This window comes from Camelus bactrianus, chromosome 6, assembly GCF_048773025.1.
Source record: "Camelus bactrianus isolate YW-2024 breed Bactrian camel chromosome 6, ASM4877302v1, whole genome shotgun sequence".
NCBI lineage: Eukaryota > Metazoa > Chordata > Mammalia > Artiodactyla > Camelidae > Camelus > Camelus bactrianus.
This window is the reverse complement of record NC_133544.1, coordinates 66,110,531-66,130,709: the sequence shown is the minus strand read 5'-3', so window position 1 is coordinate 66,130,709 and position 20,179 is coordinate 66,110,531. Positions and strand designations below refer to the sequence as shown.

The following is a 20,179-nucleotide window of genomic DNA, read 5'->3' as shown; positions in this document are numbered from 1 at the left end:
GAAATGATCCTCAACTTTGCTATTTAAAGTACATTTCATTGGGTAGGAAGGTATGGCTCAGTGGTAAGGTGTGTGCTGGGCATGCACGAGGTCCTGGGTTTAATCCCCAGTGCCTCTGTTAAGGGAAAAAATAAATAAAGTACGGTTCATGGATCAGCAGCACAGAGAGCTCAGGGGCTTTTGAAAAACGTGGAATTGCAAGCCTCACCTTTCTGCAATTTAACAAGATCCTCCAGGTAATTCACAAGCATCTTGAGAGGCACTGGTCCTGGGGATTCAAGTCTAACGTGCCCCCGGGTGAGGGCAATCCTGCCCCTCTGTCCCCGGCACCCTGCGTAGCAGGGATCTGGAGAGGGCACTAGTTTTCCACGCTGCACGATGCACGGGAGAACCACCTGCGGAGTTTCAAAACAGCAGGAGCCCAGCGTCTCCCAGGTAGATTCTGAGTTGACAGGTTCGGGGGAGGGGGCAGTATTAGTATTTTTGAAAAGCTCGCAGATGATTCTAATAAAGTGGCTCGACCTAGACTAATCCTTCATTTGCTAATCATCAAAACCCCAAAATGACATTAGGAGTTGGTGGCTTCCTACGTTATCTCATTTGGGAATCCTCAAAACAACTCTGTAAGGTAGATGGAGACGGTACTATTAGGCCTGCTTAGCAGAGGAGGAAATGAGCTGAGAGCTGCTCTCGCTACACTAACTTAGAGAGCAGATACATAACTGCCATTTCCCTGGCTGAGAACAGAGGAAAGTTGAGTTCTAAAACTAATGCGATATTCAGTGTTTTCCATGGTGAGTCTATAGGAAAACCCTAAACTCATTTTAAAGGATAAATTACCAATTCCAATCTCTTAATTTTGTATGTGAGGAAACAAGGGCCCAGAGATTTGTCTCAAACCACAAGATTTTAGCCGAAATGAGAACTCAGGTCTCCAGACACCTAGTTTTAGTACGTTTCCTACTAAACTGCATTTCCCAAGTGCGACCCATCTCATGGGATTCCACAAGATACCAACAGATCCTCAGCTTATTTGACTATGGAACCATTTTTTTCACTCAAGAATCTTGCAGTAGCCCTATTGCAATGAGCAGACTTGGAGGAGGACTGTTGGCCTTGGCTCTCTTCAAGGCTGTTCTACTTGAGTGGTCAGGAACAATCTGCTATGGCCCCAGAGGTAGGGGACCAACTCTAACAACTAAAGGGAGAAGAATCATTAGCACTATGAAGCATCTAAAACAGCCAGCTCAAGGTCACCAAAGTATGGCCTCATCCTTTTATTCCACCTTGTCCCTGAACAGAGCATGCCTCAGACACATGCCCACAACAGGAGGCATTTTGATGTACTTCTTGCTGGATTGCTACTATGTAATGAACATTCCTCTGCGTCAGGCACTATGCAAAACGTTTCACCCATATTATCTCACTTAATCCTTAAAACAATCCTATGAGGTAAGGACTCTTAGTATCCCTACTTTAAAGTTTAAAAATCTGAGAGTTAAAGAGGTTAAGTAACATATCCAAAGTTATACAGAAAGTAATGGAACCAGGTTTTGAGACTGAAGCTGCCCAAAGCCAGATTCAATTGTATGATTATGAGATGACGTTGCCACTATAAATGATCTTTTCCATTTATCAAAGTATTTATTCCATGTATCAGAGAGAGAGAGAGAAAAAAAAAACTTTTTGTGGAATTTTTAAGGACCATGGGGGCTAACAAGTCTGAAATGCGCAGTACAGGCTGCAAATTCCAGCAGGAGTCAGTGTTGTAGTTTGAATCTGAAGGCAGTCTGGAGGCAGAATTCCTTCTCCTGGGGACCTCAGTCTTTTCCCTTAAGGCTTTCAACTGATTGGATGAGTCCCACACACATTATGGAGGATAATCTGCTTAATAATAGCTACCGATTCAAACGTTAATCACATCTACAAAATACCTTCACAGCAACACCTACTCTCAGGGGTTTGACCAAACAACTGGGTACCCGCAGCCTAGCCAAGTTGACACATAAAAGTAACCATCACACTATAAAATATACAAAATCATAAAAATGTAGATATCTTAGACTGCACAGTCCAATTTCCTTATTTTTGCAAATGAGAAAACAGATCAAGGAAGGAAAACCCCCCATTGATATGTGTACATGCATTCACAGGAGAACATGTACACCCACATTCCCCAAAACCTTCATAAACTGCTATCTTCTAATAAAATTAAGTGGAGAAGTTAAATCCCTGCACAACATCATTTATTTCTATTTCAAAGACTTGATTAGAAAAATTCAGCCAGCAGGCCAGTTCATTTTATTACTTCTCTCCAGACCAATGCCCCCACACCCTGGATGCTGGCACCACCTTCAGAGCATATGGGGAGTCAGGAAATAGCGGACACATTTCTCCCCAAAAGCAGGCTTACTCTCAAATCCTCTCCCACCCCTCCTACCCACCCGCTCAACCTCTCAGGTTTCCCTCGACGTGATGCCTTCTTTTGCCTCTGGGCTCACAAACAAGCTCTTCCCCTCTGGGGCTGAAACGCTCTTTCCCCAACCCATCCCCCCCCCACACCTTTTGCCTGGCTAAAGCCCAGTCATGCTTAGGTCTCAGCTGAAACATCTTTTCAGGATGTGCCTCCCCAACCCCCACTAGGCTGGGTTAGATGTCCTTCACCTGTGCCCCTATGGTGTGCAGTACCATACACCTGAGATGGTATCTCCAGTGTTAGAGTCTGTCACATAAAAGACATTCAGTATTTACTGGGGGAAGGAAGAAAAGGAGGAATGAATGAGAAAGAAAGGAATTTCTGTAGGTTCTTTCTTGAACTGCATGACTTAGATCTGACAAGTAGAAACAGTCTGATGAAATTCACCCAGAGAATTGTAGGGTGGAGAGCAAATTTGATCTTTTCAGGTGCTAGGGGCTCTCTGTCTAGTGACCTGGCATCCTGGGGATTTGCTTTGCTGTCACCTGGATGTTGATATCACCAGGGAGTTATTGATGTACTGTAACAGGAGGCTGGATCAGGGTGGTAGCAGAAGGAATGGAAAGGGACCCATAGGAGGGATATTTCATGGGTAAATGGGACTGCATTGGTTGGACTGTGAAGGAGAAGGGTGCAAGATCAGGATGTTGGGAGAATCTGATCTTTGGTACAAGACAATATCAATTCAATTCCATAGTGAACTTGAGGTATTAGGAAAGGATCTAAAAATACAGTTGAAGACACAAAGGAACTTATTTACAAAACAGAGACACTAATGAACTCATCTACAAAAGAAAGAGACTCGCAGACATAGTAAACAATCTTATGGGGAAAGAGGATGGGAAAGGATAAATTTCAGAGTCTGAGATTTGCAAATGTTAACTACTATATATAAAAATAGATAAAAAAACAAATTTCTTCTGTATAGCACAGGGACCTATATTCAGTATCTTGTAATAACCTTTAATAAAAGAGTATGAAAATGAGTATGTGTATACATACATATATAGATGCATGACTGGGACATTGTGCTGCACACCAGAAATCGACACATTGTAACTGACTATACTTCAATTAAAAAAAAACAAGACAAAAAAGAAACAGAGACAGACTCACAGACACAGAAAACAAACTTATGGTTACCAAGGGGTAAAGGGTGTGGGGAAGAGATAAGTTGGGAGTCGGGGATTTGCAGACACTAACAACTATATATAAAGCAGATAAACAACAAGATCCTACTATAGAGCACAGGGAACTATATTCAATACCTTGTAATGGCCAATAATGAAAAAGAATATAAAAAGGAATATATGTATATATATATATACATACACATACTGAATCACTACGCTGCACACCAGAAATTAATACATTGTAAATAGACTATACTTCAATAAAAATAAAAAATATACAGTTGAAAATACAAAACAGTGCTCACTTTGGCAGCTAAAATTGGAAGGATACAGAGAAGATTAGCATTGCCCCTGGGCAAGGATGACGTGCAAATTTGTGAAGCATTTCATATTTAAAAAGAAAGAAAATTAAAAAGAAAATACAAAACAAAGCCAAGAAAATTTATAGCCTTTCACAAATTTGTCACCTTCTATCAATTACTGTTAACAAGGAAGTGTCAAGACTGGCCAGTAGGCAGAGCAGGCGCTGCCCATGTGATGTGCTCTGAAGATCATCAAAGACTTTTCTCCCTTCAGCATCATGTAAGGTGCCTGAAATGTAATTAAAATGGTATTTTTCATACGTCATCAGATATATACTGTATGCACATATATCTCTGGAAGGAAAGAAGAGAAATGGTAACAGTAGCTACTTCTGGAAAACAGGGATTGAGAGATTGGAGGTCAGAGGTGGGAGGGAAACCTATCTTTACCATCTACACTTTTGTACCCAACGAAGCTTTTTTATCATATACATAGATCTTTAATCTAGAAAAGGAAAAATTTCCTTCTATTTTTAAAAAGTTGGAATTTGTCAATGGGGGATTGGTTAAATAAATTATAGTATATCCATTAAGTGGGATAATGTAAAGTCATTAAAATGAAAAAAAGATAGCTTTGATCCAAAAGATGTATCCAAAAGATGTCCATGATGTTTTGCTACGTACAAAAAAACAAAATTCCGAGTATAAACATTTAAAATCCACCCATTCCCAGTACCGCCATTAAAAAAATAAATAAACCAAATTACCTGCCCCCCAAAAACAAAACAATCCACCCATTAAAAACAACTGTGTTTAAATATTTGTTAGCATGTATATGCATAGGGAAAAGCTGTGAAAATACAGTTAGAGCGCTGATTACCTCTGCAAGGTGGAATTACAAGAAGTTTTTGCTTTCTAAGTTCTACATTTTGACATTGCCTGAACTTTTACAAGGGGCATATTACTTCATAATCAGAAAAAAAATTTAATTTAGAACATTTCCATGATATTGCAAATAGCCCAGAAATGGAGGAAGGATCATCATCTTCAGCAGCTGGGGCAAAATTTGAACCCTCCAGATGGAAACTAGGTACATGTGGGGAGTTTGTGCATTAAGTCAGGGAGAAGTGGTATAATACAGTCTTGGCTCACAATACTGCCTCGATAATATTTAATAATTGAATTTAGTTATATTTATATTAATAATGAGGCTAAAAGTAGATAGAACTTGTCTTTTTCCCTAGTGCATGACAGAATAGGTACTTATTATCAGAGGCTTAAAAAACAGAGGATCTGCCCTCAAGACCATTGCAGCAGAAAGTAACTTAACGTCACCTGCTTTGTCTTCTTCACTGCTCTGCAACATGCCAATTCTTTTTTTCCCTTTTTGTTTGCCCTCCTCAGCCTCCCAGCCCTTTTTTAAAAAATGCCCATTGGAGCCACAAGAGGGCAGCAGCCTCATGTACAAGAAAGGCTCCCAGGCACTGGTAATCCCCCAAAGCAAAAGGATGATGTCTTAAGTGTTATCAAAACTTGAGAGATTTCAGCATCTTCCTCTGAATAGATGTGGGACCACATTTAACATCCTGTTGGAAATTATAAACAGTGAGTGGAAAAGAAATTCATGCTGGTGGGTGAAGCTAATGTATTTCCCTCTCTTCCAGACACTGGCCAGGAGAGGTGAGATAGAAAAGAGAACAGTCTGGAACCTAAGACTTTGTCCTAATGTAAACTCCTGCACCAGGATGGAAGGGGACTCTTACCACAATGCGACTACAGTCAATGGCACCCCAGTGAGTCACCAGCCTTTAGAACGCCATGGGCTGTGGGAAGTCATCACCATTGCCGCTGTGACAGCTGTGGTGAGCCTGATCACCATTGTGGGCAATGTCTTAGTCATGATCTCCTTCAAAGTCAACAGTCAGCTGAAGACAGTTAACAACTATTACCTGCTCAGCTTAGCCTGTGCGGATCTCATCATTGGGATCTTCTCCATGAACCTCTACACCACCTACATCCTCATGGGCCGCTGGGCTCTCGGGAGCCTGGCCTGTGACCTTTGGCTTGCTCTGGACTATGTGGCCAGCAATGCTTCCGTCATGAACCTTCTGGTGATCAGTTTTGACCGTTACTTTTCTATCACAAGACCCCTGACCTATCGGGCTAAGCGTACCCCCAAGAGGGCTGGCATCATGATTGGCTTGGCATGGCTGATCTCCTTCATCCTCTGGGCCCCGGCGATCCTCTGCTGGCAGTACTTGGTTGGGGAGCGAACGGTACCACCAGATGAGTGCCAGATCCAGTTCCTCTCGGAGCCCACCATCACTTTTGGCACTGCCATTGCTGCCTTCTACATCCCTGTTTCTGTCATGACGATCCTCTACTGCCGAATCTACCGGGAAACAGAGAAGCGAACCAAAGACCTGGCTGACCTCCAGGGCTCTGACTCCGTGGCTGAAGCTGAGAAGAGGAAGCCCGCTCACAAGGCTCTGTTCAGGTCCTGCTTCAGCTGCCCTCGGCCCGCACTGGCCCAGAGGGAAAGGAACCAAGCGTCCTGGTCATCCTCCCGCAGGAGCACCTCCACCACTGGGAAGCCATCCCAGGCCACTGGCCCGAGCACGGAGTGGGCCAGAGCCGAGCAGCTAACCACCTGCAGCAGCTACCCCTCCTCAGAAGATGAGGACAAGCCTGCCATTGACCCTGTCTTTCAAGTGGTCTACAAGAGCCAGGCCAAGGAAAGCCCAAGGGAAGAATTCAGTGCTGAAGAGACCAAGGAAACTTTCATGAATGCTCAAACTGAAAAAAATGACTGTGACACCCCAAAATATTTCCTGTCTCCAGCTGCTGCTCAGCGACCCAAGAGTCAGAAATGCGTAGCCTATAAGTTCCGATTGGTGGTAAAAGCTGATGGAACCCAGGACACCAACAACGGCTGTCGCAAGGTGAAAATCATGCCCTGCTCCTTCCCAGTGTCCAAGGACCCTTCGACAAAAGGCCTCGATCCCAACCTCAGCCATCAGATGACCAAACGAAAGAGGATGGTCCTCGTCAAAGAGAGGAAAGCAGCCCAGACCCTGAGCGCCATTCTCCTGGCGTTCATCATCACGTGGACCCCTTACAACATCATGGTCCTGGTTTCCACCTTCTGTGACAAGTGTGTCCCAGTCACCCTGTGGCACTTGGGCTACTGGTTGTGCTACGTCAACAGCACTGTCAACCCCATCTGCTATGCCCTCTGCAACAGAACCTTCAGGAAGACCTTTAAGATGCTGCTTCTCTGCCGATGGAAAAAGAAAAAAGTGGAAGAGAAGTTGTATTGGCAGGGAAACAGCAAGCTCCCATGAAAAGTAACAACTCCTCTCAAAAGAATGACCATGGTCCAAGTCCTCTGAGGAGGAGCAAGATGATTCTGGTTTACTTTCCAAAAAGACGTCTGTCATTTTGAGTCCCTAAGGACTCTGTAAAGGCTTGAGGTCTCTCACGAAAAGGAAGGAATCACAGCGACCTCAGTTGCTGCCATATTGAACGATTCTTGTCTATAACCAAGGTCGCCTGATGCCACTGGAGTCTGCCACTGAAGTGAAGAGGCAGACTCATGGCCGTCACAGGAGGAGGCACTGGGCACAATGAACAATGACCAAGGGAGCGTCTGTCTAACCTTCTGTGGGCAACAGCGGGGACTGGGTGGAAACCTGTCACAGAGTTTTGTGCACTATGTACGTGTCTATGAAGCTGTCTCATTCCAGTGAGAACTGGGAGAATGTAAGTCAGTGTCACCCAAGTGACATTCAATGGCTTCTAGGAACTGTTTCTTTATAAACTAACCAGTATTTATTATACAGGTATTATGTGTTCCGTACTGTAGTATGTTTACATCTGAACAAAGCTCTTGCTCTTTCCTTTCACAACTGGTACCAATTCCTGGTCCACACAGAATCACCCTTCCTCTCAGAATCCTGGGTCTGGAAGGTCACTGAGAACTGAACATAGTCCTTCTAAGGGGCTTCTATTCTGCTAATAAAGGTGATCAAGTCTCCGCAGTCAGTTATTTTGCTTTGACCAGTGGGAATTTTCTCCTTTTATCTAAACAAATATTGTGTATTCTGGTTTGTGCCTATTTGAACCCACTTACTTATGCTGTTCTTAGGAAGATTCGTTTTGTGACAGCCCTTCACTGGTGAAGATCTTTGCCAGTCTGTTTAATCACAGTTCTAAACTGCCAGAGGTTTTACTTTCTAATCTCTTCACAAGGCAAACCTGAGGCAAAACGTGCAAAACACATTTGGTTTCACTCCATGCTTTGGAACTTCTTCCCCACCCAGACCCCCAGTTCACGCCCAGGCACAAGCTGGTCACCGTGCTGCCTCTAGCCAGAGTGCTATTTAGAGGGACAGCAGAGGAAAGGCTTTTTTTTTTTTTTTTTTTTAATAGGTCTTTCAAATCATGGCTCAGAAATGACTTATTTATTCTCTCCTCTCTAAATTCACAAAGATGAGAAGTCCAGAAAAATACAGTTAAGGTCCAGTGAAGCTGACTATTGCCATGAAGAATGACCGTGTTTTCTTTAAAAACAAAACGGAGGGCACCGTATAAAAATAAAAGTTATCAACATAACATTTAGTCTCAGAATTATCCAAAAACCAAATTTTAGTTAAATCTCTGTGTATATAAACAAACTGAATCTAAGAGGTTTCTATGATAATTCTGAAAATAAACCAATGCACAAGAAAACGAGAGGGGAGGGTTTAGCTCAGCGGTAGAGTGCATGGTTAGCATGCACGAGGTCCTGGGTTCAATCCCTAGCACCTCTATCAAATACATAAACCTAATTACCTCCTCCCTTCAAAACAAACAAACAAAAAAGGAAACAGAAACTACACAACGGTGCATAAAACAATGAAAGATCCCCAAAGCAAGCAGGAGAGTACACAGCAAGGATTCTAAAGATGAAGCACCCTGTCAGACAGCAGCTCATTATTTAACCTGTTGATTATACCTACAGTTACATTTAAAAATCTCCAGACTTCTATTCACTTAATGTGGGCCAGTTCGTTTTCAGCCTCATTTGCTGAGAGGATGTAAAAATAGCTGGTTTAGTCATGCTGGGAATTCGGTATATATTTGAGTATAGGAGGCCGACAGACCACCACTGACGAGTGCCTTGGCCTCTTCTATGGAGCCCCAAGGAAGCTTCGGGAAGTGGAAACCCCGGCATCTCCAGCCCTGTTGGGATTTGACGTTGAGATGAAACATCTTAGAAGCAATGTAGCTGCTGAAGCTTTGTGAAGGGCAGGTTGACACCCGCCAAGAACTTGGTAGAGAATTAACTAGCTCAATTCTCCAAGACAGAGGCTTCCCAGTGGACATGATGCCAACAGGGTGTGACTTCATAAGCAAACCTGCTCCACCTGCTCCAGATAAACAGTTGGTTCTTTTAGTTTAAGCCTTTGACTCCCAACAAAAATGAGAATCCCTCCAAGAGAACAGCACGTTGAGCTCATTCACATCACAGTAGAGAGAGATACATGCTAATTCAAACAAAAGAACACAGAACAGAGGGGCAGGGACTGCTGGGGCCACACTCTTCTCACTCCACAATTGCCTAAAACTTAGCCTTTTTTGTCTATCTGTTGGGAAATTGAGAGGCCTATGCCTCCTTCTTTATCATTGGCTTTGGGACACAGCCAGTTACGAAGTCTACCTATGCCCCTTGACACAGACAAAAAGAATGCCCCAAACTCCTGAGGGAAACCAGCCTTCTTTAGAATAAGGCCTCTGGTGGCGTCCTCAGAATGAACAGATCCAACTGTAAACTACAGGGACCTGAGGAGTGGAGGGGTGGGTGTGGGCTGACTCCGGATTTTAGGCCTTCTATGTCCCATCTCCAAACTTCTGTCTATAGTAAACTCTGTACAGCTTTGATTAGTTACCTACTGGATGCTGCTGTGTTGCTAACATTGTGGTTTGTTTCTCCTTGGCTGTGAATTTGATGGCTTGACAGGGAATCTGTTTTCAGAACAATTTTTGGTTACAGCACTTTATCAATATTCCTGGCCTCTGCTCTGCTCCTTTGGTGAGTGTCCTCTGAGGCTGATGCTGATGTCAGCTTTGTCATTGTGAAATCTGTACCTAATCTCTGGACTGGACAGTCCAGCTGTCTACTGTAAATACTGGAATTACAGCAAAGGATGTGGGGATGGGGCCGCTTTTCTGTATGGTACTAGCATTATTCCAGATATTAAAGAAATTTAACCACACAGTAGTCTAAGGTGAAGTGTTTAAATAAGAAAATGGTCTCAAGTGAGCCTGACAGATCCATCTGTGTTAGAGATTCCACACGCACTGGCACGGCCTGGCCTTTTAAGGAGGAGGAGGTTCATACACAATGTGGATACACGTCCCTCTTGCCAACTTGGTGATTGCCCCCTTTCCTCTCAGTTACCAGTGACTAAATTAACATGAAATAATGACAAGATTCCAGTCACTGAAATGCTTCCATTTCCCTCCAGGACAAGGGACGTAGGGCAGACCGCAGACCGCAAATCACAGCCCTTTAGCCAGTACAGACCTTGCATCGAAACAGAACAGCAGCGTTTCTTCTTCAATTGCTAGAAGAGTTGGTGTCCCAGGCATTTAATTCTCATCTCCCCCACTCATTCCACCAGTAAAGTTAGAGATTATATAAATTCTTGCCAATAAGAACCCCAGTTTGAGAGTGCGAGGGGAAGGGAAATGCATTTTTTAAGTATCCAGGAAGGAACCAAAAGAAAAAAATTTTAAAAACATACTTTTTGGGGGGAACTATTTTTAAACTTAGAGAAAAGCTGCAAGAATCATACAAAGAACTCCAATATTCTTTACCCACATTCCCCAGTTGTTAACAGTTTGCCACATTTGTACTCTGTGTGTGCGTGTGTGTGTGTGTAGACACACATCTTTTTTTCTCAACCATCTGAAGTTGCAGACTTCACGTCAATTTGCCCTCTAAATATTTCAATGGATATTTCTTAAGAACAAGGAAATTACCTTATATAACTTACAGTACAAATAAAAAATCAGGAAATTCAACATTGCTGTAATATTACTACATGAGACATAATTATGTAATACAGTCCATACTCAACTTTTACCAGTTGTCCAAACAACATTCATTGTAAGAATTTCTTTTCCCATTAAGATCTAATCCACGATCTCAGATTGCTTTAGTTGTCATAGCTCTTTGACTCTCTTAATCTGGGAGAGGTCTTCAGCTTTCCTTTGGCTTTTATGATATGGTCATTCTTTAGAATACATTCAATCCAATTTTTAAAAACTAATTTCCATAAATTTGCGGTTGTCTGATGTTTCCCACTAGATTCAGCTTAATTTGTTTGCTTTGACTTGGGCAGGAAAACGGCAAATGGGATATTGCATCCTTGGTGCATTATATCAGGAAGACAAGATGCTTCATCCCAGTAGTGGTGATCTTAACACTTATCACTCGGCTCAGGTTTCTCCACTGTAAATGTACTACTTTCCCTCTGCAATTAATAATTTTGGGAAAGAGACTTTGAGCCTCTGTACACTTCCAGTGGGTCATCAGGTTTTCACTCAGTAACTGCAGCATCTCTTTATCATTCTCACCCAAATAAGTTATTACCGTGATGCCAAGTGGTTGGCATTCTACTGTAAGGAAGACTTGTTCCTTCATTATTATTATTTATTTACTTATTGTCATTATAGACTCACGAACTCTTACTTTAGTAATTGGTTAAAATCCATTACTGTCATTATTTCAATGTTAAAATTGTCACAGATTTAAGGAGTGAGAGCCCCTTCAAGATGACTCCTGTGATCCTTTGACAGATCCCGAACATTGCTGGAGCACTCCCTTACTTTCTGGTACGAGAAGATATTCCAGGTTCATCTTCACTCTCCCTAACCCTGTCCAAGAATCGGCCACTTCTCCAAGGAGCTCTGGTTTCATTAAGTATAGATGCTACCTGACTCAGTTCTGGAATCAAGATATAATCATTGCTATTAGGCCCTTTCAGCGGATGGAACTAAGAAGTATGTATTTGTGCATACTTACTAAAACAGTAAGTTCATACTGACATCTGCAATCCAAATCCGACACTACAGAATTCTTCCCATTCCATACGTGTATGGCCCTTCTCCAACAGTGAGAGTCATCATTTGCTCAACTTGCTTAATTCTTTGATAGTTTCAGAATTGCAAATACACATCACTGTGAAAAACCAACGTCTCAGTAAAGTCCCAACATTTGTGTTTTTTTTAATCTTAAGATTGAAGAGATACAGCCAAGTTACTAGGTTCAATAATTGCTTCTGTTAATAAGGACACCAAGTAGAAGAAGTTGAACAATTCTGAAGACATTAAGTAATGACAGGCAAAAGACTGACACAAATAGTCATATTAAAATCAAAAAGAGCACATCCAGCAGGGTAAATTACCCTTCCAATGAACTGCACTGTCCCCCATCTCCCTGGATGAGTTAGTGTGTGTGTGTGTGTGTGTGTGTGTGTGTGTGTGTGTGTGTGTGTGAGTGTAGGGGCAGGGGGTGCAGTTATGCTACCACATTAAATTACCTGCAATCAGGCAAAGAAAGCCAAGGCCTAATTACAGCCAATGGTCTGCTTGCAGGGCTTCACCATTATTCAGACTTGTCTAATCTTAAAAAGATTAGAAATCTTTAAAGTCCTAATCTTACTTTATATGGCCCTAGAACAAGCCTCATTACCACCAGATGCCCCCAAGGATGCCCTTAGGCTCCTGCTAAGAGCAGTTCTCCAAAGAGTTTAATTCCTAGCCTTTAGCAATGATTTGCTGGAGAGAATTATCTTGCAAGAATGCATCTCAGTGGTGTCCTAGTAAAGGAATGGGCACTCTTACCTTCAACAAAGAGCAGACCCAACTCAACCCACTTATCCCCAGTATCACTCCCTGGGGAGCTGGTGCTTATTTTTAGTAACCCCCTATGTATCCAAAGCTAGGTTTACAGTCCAGCCATTTTCAATAAAAGTCATGAAATTACTGACCATGATGTACTAACCACAGCCCAGTGCCCTTACTATACCACCCAGCAGACTGCAGTGGAAAATACCACAGGCAGAAGACAGATTTAACCCGGGATGTGGAGGACCGCTCTTCTCCCTGAAAAACTACACTGCCATGACTGGAAAATCTTTTGAAAGACCCTTTGTACCCAGAAATAGGGCCTACCTAGGAGAGTCAGAAATAAAAAACTATATTAGGTTTCATTTTATAGTCACTATATTTTATATAATAGTGATTTATGAAATAACATATACTTGCTTAGAAAACTTAGAAAATAAATAAGCAAATAACAAAAAATTACCAGTAATTCCACTACCCAAAGACAACCTCTGCTAAATATCTTAGTGTTGGTCCTGTAGTTTTTCTCTATGTACAGAACTACACTTTTAAAAACCTAGAGCTGCTAAGCACTATATGGCAATCCTAATGTACCTATCTTGCAGAAAATATGACCGCTCTGACCACTTAAGTTCTTCAAAAGCAGAAAAGGCTTCAGTTAACATGGGGAGCTCCTATCCATAACTGAATGTAGATTAGAAAGAGGTTACTTCTGCCCTTTTTCATCTCTTTTAGACGCACACGCAATACAGCTTAGCCTACAAAGGTTACTGGCCTCTGTAATTCTGAACTTGAGAAAAATTAATCATCATCCGGAGGGATTTTTTTTAAAAGACTTAAAAAAGTCTAATTTTAAAATGACTGTATTCATTTCCAGGGCTGCCATAACACACTATCAGAAACTGGATGGCTTGAAACAGCAGAAATATATTACCTCACAGTCTGGAGGCCAGAAGTCCGTTACCCAGGGACCAGCAAGGCCATGCTCCCTCCAAAGGGTCTGCTGCAGACCTCTCTGCTAGCTCCTGGTGGCCTCAGGCACTCCTAGGCTTTTAGGCAGCCTTCTTCTCCCTGTGTTTCTTCACATCATCTTCTCTCTGTGTGTTTGTCTCTATGTCCAAATTTTACCCTTTTATAAAGACACCAGTCATATTGGGTTAGGTCACTCTAATGATCTCATTATAACTTGATCACCTCTATAAAGACCCCATTTCCAAATACGGTCACATTCTGAGGTACTGGGGGTTAGACCCCTAATACTTTCAGGAGACATAAATCAACTGGTAACAGTAACCAACCAAGAAAACATTCCCTTTTTTATAGAAGAGCAAACAGTAGACCAGTGCTGGGTAGTACCAAATGGGAAGCAATTCAGAGCCCCTGCCAAGAAGACTGCAGTGTCCCAACTCCATCACAGAGAACTGGCAGGACAAGGCAGCCCTGTCATAGGACAGTCAACTAGTATTTTTTAAACACGTTTGCCTCTGCTCTCCTGACCTATAAAAATACAGGAAACTAAAGGTATGGAACCAGATTTGTAAGGTTCCTTCTATGTGTGCAAGAAGCACCTCTGGAGGCTTTAGGCCCACACATCTGGAGCCTAGCTGAGGGCATGTTCCCTCAGAGTTCAGCTCAGAATGTCTGCAAACTGAAGCTCCCTTCCTAAACTCCCAGTATCACCCCTCGGGGGCCCTGAGGGTCTATATCTTAGAACAGGACAAAAGGCCTTAAGCTATTTTTTTATCTATAATCAGGCTGAATGGACTGTTAACTTGATCCTGAATACTTTCTTGTAAGTGTTAATGAAAGCACTTGGGGGGTTTTTTATGCCCACACTGAAAAGGTTCTGGTCAAAATCAGTAACCCTTGTTTCATTTTTTCTGACAACCATTTTTTTTTCTCCTACTTGTCACCTCCAAATGCCCCAAACCTTTCCACCTTCTTTCTTTCAGCATCTTCTTAGATCCAAGAACCACCATCCAGGAAACCTGATTATTCCTTTGTTTGGTTACTCATTTGTTCAGCAAGTAATTATTGATCTCTGTGGGAATCTTGGGGTTGCAGAGGGGAGTAAGATACTGTCTCTGCCCCCAAGAACCCAGACTAACAGAATGAGGGACAGAATGACGGTACAAACAGAATCACTCCAATGACGGCTGGAGGCTCTCCTCCTCCCCAGGTACAAACATTTTCCCTCTCCCTTCTCCAGGTCTCTTTTTTCCCCCTGCTTTTTAGCTCAGAAGGGGAAATTAGCACTGAAATATGAACCACAAAGGGTAGAACCGTTACGTGATTGAAAAGAAAAGGTGGGTAAGAGTGACAAGATGAATGTGGATTACATCCAACATTCCACTTAGAAGCTCTCACAAGCAATCCTCCAGTCTTTTTTTCCAATTTGGTTCCCAGTACCTGGGCTACAAGCCAAGATACTATGCCTTTCAGAAAGGGACTCCTCCCCTGTCTGGATTTAGCCTAAACTTCCTATTCCATAACCCAACCCCTTCTCAAGGCAGAGGTCAGGTAGTTGTGCAGAAATTAGAGAGGTTGTCAGTAGGATTCTGCAAGGACACTTTCAAAATCAAATACATAAGGTCACATCCATATTTCTATACATAAAACTTTAAGCGGTGAGGACAGTAAAGAGCCTCAAGTTCAAGGTGGCAGCAGTTAGTTCAGACTGGGAGGGCTCCATGATAACAAACAAATTTTAGGGGTGGGTATAGCTCAGGGGTAGCTTAGGGCAGGACATGTGTTTACCGGGATCTCTCCCTTACCTCAGGAAGTTCCTTCTGAGCCATTCATTCAAGATGGGTGTGGAGGCAACAGAGCCAATTTTGCATTGACTGAAGGAAAAGGAGAAGGCTTTCAGCAGGCTGGAGACCATTTTGGTCGATTCTGGAGAAGTGTGTAAGTTAGGACACTTGGATTCAAGTGAAAGACACTCATTGGAGCTGGCGCCCCACAGAAACACTACACTACAGGATACAGCAGTGCTATGGAAGCCAGGGGCCAGAGCGCAGCTACCTCAGGAAAGGATTTGAATTTCAAAGTTCATCTTTCATTTCAGCTCCTCTCTGTGCAACTGCTTCATTCTATATTTTCTCCCTGGAACCTGTCTTCTCTTTTTCTGAAGTGTGTATGATAGAATAAATAGTCATGAACATCTTGCAAGTTTTTATGCTGCCATCTCCTCCTTTAGTCCCTTAGTTTTAATTTCAAATTTCTAAGGAACAGCCTTTGGCCCGACCTGGGTGAGATGCTGTAAAAGCAGAGCCACATACCACAAATATAATGCTTCCTTGGGTTGCACGCCTCCGTGGGGAGAACCAGTTATGGGGCAAGCTGGATGACAACTCAACAGATGTACATTAAAGGAAGGAAATCTACTGTCAGAGTTTAGATTTTCCTCAGCCCTTCCCTCCTGTCCAATTTTGTTGATATATCTCATTTCCTCCTCTATGAAGTATTGATCCTACCATTCCTCACATTCTGGGAATAAACTAATTTACTTCTGAGGATAGGAGGAAACTTAAGAGACCAGCAGGTAGGTGCACATATAAACCATCCTAGGAGATAACTTTTGCCCTATTTTTTAAGAACTAAAAGAAGAGTAAATCTCACAGTCACCAGCACCTCACAGTTTTGTTTACCGTGCCAAGAAATTTCTCTTCACAGCCACAAGCTAATTCCTTCTGCTGAAATTTAAGTCCATGTCCTTTCTCAGACTTCATAGTGGTATATAGTTCATCAGAATATGCTTTAAAGGGATTATCAAGCATTTGAAAAATCCCCTCAGCACCCTCTTTACCAAACTAAAAATTACAGCCACTTTAATCCTTCTTTTTTTTTTTTTTTTCACTTTAATCCTTCTTAAAGTATATCTAGTTAATATAGTCATGAGGTCAGTAGAATCATTTGTATAGAAAAGTATCAACATTAATCACTGGCAGCTTTTCTCCAGACCTGCTCTGCACATCTTATTATAGAGGCTAAAATTGGACGTGGTACTCTCCAAATGGAGACAGATATTAAGTAAGGGGTTAGGGTGGAGGTGGAGAAGAGCATTCACCAACTCCCTGCAGGAAGAGCAGCTCAACTCCATGGACCTGAAAGGTTGTCCAGCAGCTACTCGCTCCAGCGAACTCTGGGACCACCATGGGCTTTCTCCCACCTGGGCGTCTGCCGTACTCTCTTCTGCAGGCCAGATTCCTTAGATGTGCAAATTTCATTGTTGATTCTGCTTACCTGTGACTCAGGATCAACATACTGCCTTCTCTGATCCAGCACCACCCAACTGACTGGCTCAAGTCCCACCCTCAGTCCAACCAGTTATGAGTGGGAAGGCAGGTCCATCTAGGCCTGTGGAGAGACAAGTGCAAAACGAAATTTTGTTTTCCTTTGTGTGACACAAAATTCCATGACAGCAGTGATTACAAGGAAGCTTTCCTTATACACCTCATGGTCTCTTATGAATTACCTCATAACACTTTAAGAATGTTTCATTGCTTAATCTGCATACCAAATTTTCATGATCATTTAATTCTAAATATTTTTGGATTTTTTTTACTGTAGTTATTTAGAAATGTTTTAAAATAATCAAATACATGTAGTAGAAGCTCACTGAGTGGAATTCTTTACATTCTCATTTATATATATATGGGAAATTCTATTTCAACATCACCTAAGGAGATACAAGAATCTTCAATAATTACTAGTTTATTAAATTTTAGTGGAATTAAATGCCTTGTCAGAGGTTTTCTGTTGGAAATACTGTGCACAGCTAGTTTTTACAGCTCTACCCATTCCTCTTGTTTACCACTTGACCTTATTAATTTACTCCTCCCTCTTCTCAGGTTTGCACAGGCTGGCTCAGTCCTACCAGACTGAAGCCACTGTGAGAGGCTTGAGTTCCCTATGCTCCCATGATAAAGTTGTGCTACTGTGGGAGGAGAGATAAGCTAAATTGGAGGGGGGGGGTTTCTAAAATAGCTATTTTAGTACTTCATCATATTTTTTTCAGGAATATTAAAAAATGTTCATAATTTACAGTCAATATCTGAATTTTGCAAAACCTACCCTCAAGTTCTCCTAAATGGTATAAACACTTTTACCAATTGGATATTCTCATATACCTTACAAATTAAAAAATAATTGACTCTGATGACAATAATCACACCAAAAATGCTAAAAGGAAAGCACAGTACAACTAGGTCCTGCCTCAACACACTCTTTGAACTGCACTAAAGGACTGGGCCATCAGCCTCTATTATGTTCCCTGAGGTGAGTGCTTAGCAGAATTTTTGTTGGGTTTAAATACAAAATGCATATAAAAACTATCCTAAAAAGTGACTTTTTGCCCAATTTTTAAAGAATTGACTGTAATCATGCAAAAATATGTCTATGTGTGACTTGGAAGGCAATTAAAAAAATGAAAATAATTGTTTTAATTTTTAAAATATTTAATAAAAATATTTTCAATAGGTTTTTTTTTTCAGTTGAACACTAAAAAATCCTCAAACTTCCTGAAAGTCTGAGTGATTACTTTAATGAAAAAGATTCCCACCTTGAAGCCCTTCCAATTACTGAAAAGTAGGCTGAATGGCTGCTTCTTCCCTCCTGTCAGAGGAAACATAAGAATACAATGATAGAATACTTTACTACTCTGGGCACGTTAGTTAAAATGCTGAATTTTTTCAAAATTTTAACCAGGCTCAAGATGAGTCCCGAGGTTTTGACTCCTAAAAGACTTCTTGAAAACTTGGGAGCGATGAATCCAGCCTGGGCACTCAGGATTTCCTAGCAAAAATGGGCAACAAAGATCTGTTTTCCACAAAGTCACTGCACAGGTTTAATTTAGCAGATGAGAAAAAAAATTGTAAACACAAAGCTTATTTTTAAAAAGAGATACTAAGATCCTAAAGAAAAACAAAAATAATATTTTGTCTCCAAGTGGGGAACAGCAGAAAGAAACCAAGGAAGTAAAAAAAGAAAAAGTTGGCACCAATCATTCAGTTCTTAAGGGTAGGAAATACTAGAATTTAGAATTGGGTTAAAATTATATTGGAATTTTGGATCTGAAAAGTAATTTACAGGTCTAATCCAAATCCCTCAATTTACAGATGAGGAAACTTGAGGCCCATTTATTTATTCATTCAACAAACATTTATTATGTGCCTACATGCTCAATGCTGGAAATACAACAAACAAGATAAGACATGGTCCAAGGATGGGAAGTGACTTGCCCAAAGCAAGTTAGCAGCTAAACGGGGGCTCTTTGCACTCAACTCCATATTGTCTAATTAATAATATACAATCATTTCTGTACCTATAGGGACACTAAGCATTTGATGAAGGGTCTAGCAAAGATAAGATTTTTCATATACGAATGATGTAGTAACATTCTGTACTATGATAAGGGTTATATATATATATATATATAAATATTCAGATTGTGTTAGAATCTATGTAAAATAACCACACAGTTTCTTAATTAGCAAACGAAATGGTAATTACCTTGGAAGTGTTTTCTAATTTCTAGCTTATTAGGCATTCCATGTGCAAATGTTGACAATCCAAATTTAAAAATTTTTGGATATGATTTCTGGTCATACAACTCTTACTATATTCCGGCTTCTTTGAATTGCAACTTTCATTCAACTAGTGTTCTAATATTTTAGTTATTTTCAATAAATGACTATTTTAAAAGACCTAGTTTTACCATTAACTAGTTTATCCACCTTAATCATTCACACCTAAACCAGTGTGGTAACTTTAGTGCACGTTATACAGAGATACAGTTTAAAAAGTGTCCTGCACTGGAACTTATCTCTTTAAAAGAAAACTCACATACCTCATTTCAAAACAAACAATGGCACCTACTACAAAAGGGAAAACAGCAGTTTGGAACCAATCCTTCTGTTGCTGTTTTTTGCTGATTTAATAACTCTAAGAATGCAACAGGGAAGCTCAACATAGGAGAGGATAAGGAGCCCCGTGCTAGAAGCAATACTGTAGCCTCAGAGTTACTTAATTAAAACAACCAAAAGAAAAGGTGTGAACTTTTGTAACTTATTGACATAAAAGGTTTTTGAGATACTCCTGACTGGAAAGTAGTAATTTATATTCAACAACTCTGAGGATCAACGTTGGGAGAGATGAAGAGATTTTCAAGCTACCTCTGCTGTACTACCAACATCACAACACGGAACTCTAAGGTTGATTTTCCATCCTCAGACCACAAGGCTCTCCTACTGCTGCACTTCTTTCCCCGGCCATTCACTCCCTTTTATAATCTGTGCTTCCCCCCTACACAACAAAGCCGACTGAGGACAGGCACTGGATATTATCCATCTCTGTATCTTGCCCTGAATCAC

The 20,179-nt window shown here is 41.4% G+C and overlaps 1 protein-coding gene and 1 non-coding gene across 2 annotated transcripts; both read left to right on the top strand.

Annotated features, from left to right (window-relative positions):
* The first annotated feature begins 3,901 nt into the window (after positions 1 to 3,901).
* LOC123619723 (U6 spliceosomal RNA) lies at positions 3,902 to 4,005 on the top strand. The gene has a single exon (XR_006728392.2). It is a non-coding gene; the product is annotated as a U6 spliceosomal RNA (small nuclear RNA).
* A 1,406-nt stretch (positions 4,006 to 5,411) lies between these two features.
* Positions 5,412 to 7,446, top strand: CHRM5 (cholinergic receptor muscarinic 5). The gene has a single exon (XM_010965095.3). The coding sequence runs from the start codon at positions 5,555 to 5,557 to the stop codon at positions 7,253 to 7,255; it is 1,701 nt and encodes a 566-aa protein (XP_010963397.2). The 5' UTR covers positions 5,412 to 5,554; the 3' UTR covers positions 7,256 to 7,446.
* The last annotated feature ends 12,733 nt before the right edge of the window (positions 7,447 to 20,179 follow it).